This window comes from Aegilops tauschii, chromosome 3 (assembly GCF_002575655.3).
Source record: "Aegilops tauschii subsp. strangulata cultivar AL8/78 chromosome 3, Aet v6.0, whole genome shotgun sequence".
In the NCBI taxonomy this organism is placed as follows: Eukaryota; Viridiplantae; Streptophyta; class Magnoliopsida; order Poales; family Poaceae; genus Aegilops; species Aegilops tauschii.
This window is the reverse complement of record NC_053037.3, coordinates 572,089,146-572,097,644: the sequence shown is the minus strand read 5'-3', so window position 1 is coordinate 572,097,644 and position 8,499 is coordinate 572,089,146. Positions and strand designations below refer to the sequence as shown.

Here is an 8,499-nt window from a genome sequence, read left to right as displayed (position 1 = left end):
TGACTTTCATGATGGTGTCAGGTTGAAGGTTTGAAGTGAGCTTCAAACCTTTACCCTTGAGGTAATTTGTGTCCCGGTGGCGTGGCTTGGATTACACGCGCTATCCCATGAGAGGCAAGACTGATCTTGATGTCCATGACCCGCTTAAGCAAGTTCTGGCCATTGAGGGCAAGAGCCTCAAATTACTTAGCCATCGATTATTTAAAGGGGCAAACCAGAGATAATTAATTTACGAGTAGTAAATTAAAGACCATCATGGTTAGTGTTGTAATGAATTTTGCAAAATTGATGGGTATTTCAAGAAGTTATCTTGAAACCATCAGTGCGAACTTCAAATTGCTAAGTATGACATCTTGAAGATAATCTCTGAAAGGGAGTAGATCTCGCAGCACTAGGGAGTATAATCTGATGAAATCAGTAGATACTCATTCCTAATGCCTTATGTCATGACTCAGTAAAATGTGTGGGAGAGCATTTTGTAAAGCAATCATAATGTAAGCTTTAACAATAGTGGTGATAATCTGCAAAGCAGTAGATCTACACACTACCTTGTGATCTCAATACATCAATTTGACGAAAATCACTTTGAGTTTTGCATATCAATTCTTCCTCGTATTAAGTTGAAAGATTCAATAAAGATGAATTGATTTTTTATTTACAAGAAATTGAAAATCTCAATTGCAAATAGTAGATGTAATTAATCTCAACATGTAGAATAACATGGAGATATATAACATCATAGTTTATTCTGGAATACAAGGTACTCTACAGATGTACATTACTAATGTAATGAATAATAATGGTGTTGCAAACTCGATCCTCAAGTGAAAAACTTGAATTGTATAGATCTCAAATTAAATGAGATCTTGTATCAAATTGCAAGATAATTCAGCGAAGTGAATTAATATTTTGCGAGAGAAAATTGATCTCAACCGCAATTATTTTGCGAGAAAAAAATTCTCAATCGCAAATCAATATTGTTGTGCGAGAAAACTTAATCTCAATCGCAATGCAGAACATGTTATAGGAATTGCTAGAGAGCAAATACGATGAACATGTCCCATTTTCGCAGAGTATATCTGAAATCATCATTTACATATATTGTAAATGTGATGGAGATATCTGATGGTCTCCAATGCACAGCCTGTGGCCTGATTTGATGGTCAATGCAAATACATAGCCACTTGTGCGGGGTTAGTGCATAACCAGAGGGCTACAATGAAAAAACCTTCAAAGAGATAAGGTTCCCATCGTTGTCCTGTGTGGCCTGTAATTAGTACACGAATCAATCGATTCGGTTAGCTTTACACAGGAGCCATCGCCGCCGCTTCCGGGAGATCCAGCCATGGATGCCTTCGCCTCGCGCGCGGTGCTGAGTTGCCTCGCGCCGGAGTTCGTCGGCGTATGCTGAACGACGCCACGGGCACCGCGCCGCGTGCCGTGGAGGTCCGCGTCAACCTAGGCCGAGGGCCATGGCTACGCGAGGAGGACCGGGCCGAGGCCGTACTCGACGTCCCGCTCCGCGTAGTCGCGCACCAGCCGGCCGGAGGAAGGAGCGCAGGTCGAGGGTCGTCACCGCCGTAGTCTGGCGGCGGAAACGAAACCGTTCGCGCGCTGGGCCTTGCCGCGCCGGAGGAGGCCTGTGCCAGGTTCGGGCCTAGCCGACCGTCGGGGGCGGGCTGCACACAGTCAGCTGAAGGGAGAGCCCGCTCCATCTTCGCCACGAGCAGGACCATGGCTGCAGGAACTCCACGCGGATGCCGGGAGCCGCGTCGGGCGCTGGCTGCCTCGCCTCCATCGCCCGTCTTCGTCGTCGCCAGGACGTAGAAGATGCGGGTGCGCCGCTGTCGAAGATCCGCTGTGGGCTCCGCGCGCCGGGAGGTCGAGGCCGGGTTGTTCCCCGCTATAGGCGCCGAGTCTCCAGTCGGGAGGCGCTTGCCACGCCGCCGTGCCTTTCGTAGCAGGTCGGGGTCGCAGATGCGCCGCGGTCGGCCGTGCCGGAGAGGGCCGCTTATGCGGCCACTGTGGACGGCGTCTGGGAGAAGGGGAAGGAGAGGGTGAGACCAAACCATGCGCTGGAAGACGCTGCGGTCGAGCGCCGGCACCTGGGCTCCATCGCCTCGTCACCGGAAGATGTCTCGCCGCGAGCGCTCAATGGAACGATTCCGGTTCCTACTTCCGCTTCCGGTTGCATCGCCTGTAAGCCATCGGCGACGAAAGTAACATCCGTAACCGCCGGGATGGCCTAATCTCTCGTGGCCTTCTGCTCTCGCCAGAGCGTGCTGATAACGTGTTTTGAATGAATCAAGTCTCATCTTTATTAGATGCCATCTGCTATTTATACAAGGGAAAGGACACCATGGAAAAGGTGTCTGTTCAGAGGAGGTGCCTGTTCGGCGAGAACCGACGCGGCAGTTTTACAACGGCCTATGGTTAGTACAAGCAGGGATTAATCCCATAATTAACACATGGTTAATTAACCGTAACAGTAAGGATGGCAATTTACCCATGAGTACGGGTACCCGCGGATACCGTACCCGCATGGGCAAGGTATGCGCACAATTTTATACCCATGGGTAGTACCCATATTCTACCTGTTAAGTCATGGGTAGGACACGAGTATAGCCTTGTATCCATGGATATGCCCATACCCTACCCGTTTATACTAACATGTGGACCTACCCATGGAGCTCCAACATATGCGCAAGGGTCGGTATCAGCAAAGGAGCTCGTTGACCCAACTACTCCCGTAATTAAGCCTCACACCATCACACGAAATCCTGCGGCCTCCATCAAATGTTTTTTGTCAAATGTGCTACCAATGAGTGTGAAATTGTGAATAACTTGCGTACTATTTGATCTACCCGTTTGGTACCCAATGGGTATGGGTACCCGTCGGATATGGGTACGTGTAAAGTTCCATACCCGTAGGTATGGATATGGGTATGTGTAAAGCTTCATACCTGTGGGTATAAGTATGGGTAGAATTTTATATCCATTGACTACACGGGTATGGTATGGTTGTACCCGCCCCGTACCCTATACATTGCCATCCTTACTCATGCGGCAGCGAGGAGTCGATGGAGGGCGGCCCCATGCGCCGACGTACTGCTGGTGCATGCCTACGATCTAGCACACACACAATAGCTTCTTCAGGAAGCATCACACACAAGGCACACAGCCAAGAGCGTCGTTCAGGCAGGACCTTCGTGGTGCTAGCGGAGAGCTCGCCACGCACACGCTCCGCTCTGCTATACGCTATGTGATGCCAGAAAGAGCGAGAGCCGGACGACAGGCCGCCTCATCCGGCAGGGAGACTGGGAGAGCGTCAAGGCGCCACGCGGGATAGGGTTCACGTCTTCCAAGTTGTCGTCCATCCAGTCCATGGGTCGCCGCAGGCTGCCTTCCCGTCGTCCCCTGGGGAGGCAGAATCCAAGATTGCAGGCGCCGTGGGGGCAGGGAGCAGGCATTCCGAAGGCCGAAGCTGTCGTCCAACGTGCAACCGGCCGTACACAAAGCGGGCGGCGTGCCGGGACCGCCGGCCAGCGATGCAGCCGCGAGTGGCGAGCCTAGCAAGGCGACGGGGCCTCACGAAGCTGTTGTCCAGCGTGCAGCGAGGCACAAGGCTGGCGGTGCGCCGGGGCCGCCGGCAAGCAATGCGGCCGGGAAAGCCTCCCAGTGCTTCGTGAGGCGCTGCTAGTCACCAAGACAACAATGAAACCACACGCAGCACCACAGGAGGAGAAGCAGCCTATTTATAGGCCCGTAGCACGCAGGACGACTCCAGAAAACACAAGAAAGTCGGCACTGACGAAAAAGAGCAGCAGACTCTGGAACCAACGACCAAAGCGGCACCGTGAAGAACACGTGGACGTGGAAAACTCGATAAAGCACACGAAAAGCGGCACCGATTAAAGGAAACAATATAGTCAAAACGACAGCGAAAAGAAGAACGATCGACGCAGCGCCGCTGTTCATAGAACGCAAACCAATGACCAATAGCAAGAGGGAAGCACACAGAAGAAACATGCCGGACTGTTCCCCAGCCAGCAAAAAACACTAAACTTACCAAGCAAAATCGTACGCTAGTTCAAAAAATTTGAAACAAAAACCTGAGCACACCACTCATTTCTACACAGCCATGTACCAAAATAATACATGTGCCATATACATATTTACCCATGGGTCATTTTCAGTCAAGTGGTTTAACCTTAGAGGAAAAACGTCCCCAGATATAGGGGTTTGGTGATTGTCATCTTGGAGATTCCCGTCCGCTTGCCTCCCAAAGCTCTTCTTTGCTGCTGCGTCGTCTGTCGTGCCTGGAGTAGCGTCATCCCCAACCGCGACTTCCTCCTCGCCCACCATGCCTGTCAGCCCGCCCTCCCCCTCCTTGATAACGGTGATTATATTGACTGCATCAATGACTCCATAGACATCTGCTGCTTCAACAATCGGGCAGGTTTGGCTGCCCCCAGCCAGCTCCAGTCCATTGCCTTATTGAACTTGGCTGACGGCTGCGCCTTCTCTCGTCTGGTTGTCTCCTGTGATGGCCTCCTCATCTTCTGCAACGACGATGTTGACTTCTTCATCTGCAATCCGACAACTCGTCAGTATGCTCCCCTCTTGCTGCCTACGGATCATAATTGGACGCTCTTGGGAATGTATCCTTACACCCCTACCGGTGAGTATAGACTACTGCTCCACTCGTACAAGCGTTACCCAGTCAATGAGCTAGCACCTCAATTACACACGACATAGATCGTTTTTCTCTCCTCCCAGGTTAGAGTAGCACCGTCCATGAAGCTTCGCACCGCCGCCACCGCAGTCCCTTGCCGACGAAGCTGCACCGCCGTGGTCCGCCAACACCTCCCACAACAGAGAGAACGCGACCCTAGAGACGCGCAGGAGCAAGAGAACCCAACCAATCTTACACATCCAGCAAAAAAAATAAAAACTCTTACACCTCCAGCACGACCAAGAACTGGCAGCACTTCTACTCAAAAAAAGAAAGAAAAGAACTGGCAGCCCCGAGCCAGCTTCCACCTCCAGCCGCCCAGACATGGGCCGCCGCACACCGTTCCCACCACTCCGACGGACAGCCACACGGCGGCAACCACCTGGATCTGGCACGGACTCTGGCCCAGATCGGCTTGCACCTCCACCTCTGATTTGTGGGCCATTTTTCCGACTGAAGCCCAAGCCCATATCGATGTTGGTTTCCTCCTCCAGTCCAGTCCAGTCCAGTCCACCCCGTAGGCGAGAGAGGGGAGGCGCAGGTGGGTGCGTGATGGCCGCCGTCGCCGGAGCCGGAGGAGGCGACGAGATGCTGCTTCGGCGCTCGCGCCGGCGGCTGCCCCTCGCCGACCTCACGAACCTCTCCTCCGCCACCTCCGCCATCACCCGCCTGAAGCGCAATCCCCAGCACCGCACGAGCCCCGCCAGCAGCACCAGCAGCATTGGCTCCTCCACCGTTCCCCGCATCCCCACGCCTCCTCCGCCCGCGGCCCTCTCCGGTGAGCAGAGCAACCTCTCCCTTCCCTTGCTTATTCATTAAGAGCCAGCTTAGTAGCTAGGGTTTCTCTGGATTCGGGAATCACTGGCTTGCCTGTTCCTAGCCTAGCCTAGGGGGTGCTGATTGCTGAATGCTGATGGATCCCCCATCCCATCCCCGCGGACAACTGCCGCTGATCCTGAATTTCATCCTAGCAGCAATATTCGCGGGCTTAATTATCCATTCACTGCCCATTCAGGCTACTCTAATTTGTGCTCCTCTACTAATTTGGTAACCCCAGCCCTTGTTTAATTTGTGCTAAACTGAAGCAACTAGGCATGCTGTACGTGGATGGTCTCACCTGAGGCAATCGCTTCTGTTGCCCAATGTTACCGGAATGCTGTGCAGAAAATGGATACCAGCCACTAGTCTTTCTTCTCTGTTGTCATGTGAAAACTATTCCTCCCTTTCTTAGCTTCACTGACAGTAAGTAATATTGCGCCTTCTGTTTCTTTATATTGGAAAGAAGAAAAGGCATATGTACTAGTTTCCATGACGAAAGAAATTGGGAATAGATATTTTTATGAGAGAACGTTCGCCGCGATGCAATTGAGAAAACGGTCATCTGGTCAAAGAATAGAAGAACTCCACACTTGCTAGTCAAATTCACTATGTCTGTTCCCAGTTTGCTCCTAGTAACGAGAGAACTTTGATTGGTTCCTTTATTTCATTTGATTTCCTTTTTTCTGCCAGTAATTAATTGCTGCGAGTTAGACCGCTGATTGGTTCCTTTATTTGATTTGATTTTCTTTTCTGGCACTAGTTTCTACGACTAAGGGCAAGGATAAATCCACAAGGGAGCTTCAAAGTTCCAATACTCATCTAAACAAGATTCAAAAGATCAGGTATGTTGTACATCAGCACTCCACTCACCACGATTTCCATAGACTGTTCCTGCACTTACTCGACAAATATTGGGAATGCATTACATCATTTTTAGAACTGTGGGTGGGCATTATTACACTTAAAACCATCTAGTATTCTAGCTTTAGTCTGCTCCACCTCATGTTTACTAAAACATCCATTCATTTGTTCCACTTTTTTTTCCTGCTGCTCCTCCTTGTCAAATTCTGTATGTGTAACTCTGAACACAGACCACAATTCCAAATAGCAAGTTATAATGATTATTTCATATTGATTGATTGATTGATCTCTCCCTTGCGTACCTCCAGTAAACCTAAGGTGAAGACTGGAGGCGTGCTACCTGGGACGTCATCTCCTCCCAGCAAAAACACAAGGAAGGTATATGCACATATGTCAGGTTTCTGCTCAGCAATCAGTATGTTAACTGTTCACATATGGAAATTATGATATCCCTCCCTGTTTGCCACCCAGCGGGTCTTTCTCCATTCGTGATAGTCTCTGGTAACATGAACTCTTTCTTATTGCCTCGCTGCTGTGCCTGGATTTCAGATAACAAGGAAAGAGCAGCCGCGCACAGAGTCTTTGATCTCCACCTTGTATGCCTCTAGTAAAACAAAGGCGAAGACTAGTGGAGACGTGCTGCCTGGGGCATCAACACCTCCCACCAAAAAGATAATGAAGGTATGTATATATGAGCTTTCTGCTCAAGTATTATTATGTCAACTTTTTATTTGGCATCTAGCAGCCCTCCCTGTTTTACTACCCTGTGGACCTTTCCCCGTTCATGAAACTGCCTTTGGTTTATTTTGAAAAGAAGGTGAACTCCTGTCTTATTACGTCGCTGTGGTGTTTGCATGAATTTTAGGTAACAAGGGAAGAGCAGCCGCGCACAGAGCCTTTGATCTCCCCCTTGTATGCCTCCAGTAAAACAGGGCTGAAGACTGGAGACGGGCTGCCTGGGGCATCTTTGCCTCCCAGAAAAAAGACAAGGAAGGTAAATATATCCAGCAGGCCTTGTTGTGGAAATTATGAGGTCCCTCCCTGTTTATTTCTCCATTTGTGCAACTGCCTTTGGTTTTACTAGAAGAAAAGAAGGTGAAATCTCTTATCTTATTTTGTCGCCGCTATGTGTGCATGAATGAATGAATTATAGGTAACAAGCAGCAGCAGGAAAGAGCAGATGCAGATGGAGGAGATGAGTTGTGATGAGTCCCTGGTACTGAGCGAGGATTTCATCAAGGAGCGGAGGGCCTACTTTGCGGAGATCGATGCATTTGAGCTGGTAGAGGAGTTTGTTTCATCAGGAAGCGACGCAGAGTAGACGTTCATTTGGCTCTTGTTGCTTTATATACATCTCTGGAAGTCGATTAGGCGGGCATATGATTCACAAGAGTAGAAAAGATATATGTGTTGCACGGCCAGCCTGGGTGGAGAGAGGTTAGCTGAGTCTTAATTCTAGAGCGCGGAGTCCATGAAGTAGTAAAGTGTTGAGTCCTCAAGATTGGTTGCTGCCTCGCAATTCCTCTGCTGACATGATGGTAGTCGTTAAGCTGGTGACATGATGGTAAGTACTGTAGAAAATATAAGGTGGTGGTATGTATGTACTCAGCTAGTGTAATGCGTACTAGGTATCGTCTTGTCAGCAGTTGGGTATTGTGATGGCATATATCCATACAGAACCTGCAGAAGAAAATGATGGAAAGTGTATGATTGCTGTGGTAGCTGTTGGTTGGTTTGGAAGTAAATTACTAATGCGTAGTATTAAAATTTCACATAGTATGATCATTAGATGAATTGTGCTGCTGGTAGTCAAATACAAGGGCACTCATATTCTTCTTTTGGTGGGGCACTGGCATTGGTAGACAAGCAGTGCCAATTATGATGGCATATACTAGATGTATAAACTGAATGTACAAGAGGAGAAAATGATTGGTGTGACTATATATGTTTTGGCTGTTGTTTGGTTGAAAATGCATTAATTTTTTTCTTGTGAATCAAAGATGCATTTAATTTAATTTAATTAATTTGGTAATACGTATTGCTACCTACGGGTACGTGCTCTAGTATGTCATGGAGCGATCAGC

The 8,499-nt window shown here is 49.2% G+C and overlaps 1 protein-coding gene across 1 annotated transcript; it reads left to right on the top strand.

Annotated features, from left to right (window-relative positions):
• Window positions 1-5,228: 5,228 nt before the first annotated feature.
• LOC109747574 (uncharacterized) lies at window positions 5,229-8,136 on the top strand. The gene is made up of 6 exons (XM_020306609.3): window positions 5,229-5,513; window positions 6,315-6,396; window positions 6,724-6,793; window positions 6,965-7,096; window positions 7,281-7,409; window positions 7,569-8,136. The coding sequence occupies exons 1-6, from the start codon at window positions 5,288-5,290 to the stop codon at window positions 7,734-7,736; spliced, it is 807 nt and encodes a 268-aa protein (XP_020162198.1). The 5' UTR covers window positions 5,229-5,287; the 3' UTR covers window positions 7,737-8,136.
• The last annotated feature ends 363 nt before the right edge of the window (window positions 8,137-8,499 follow it).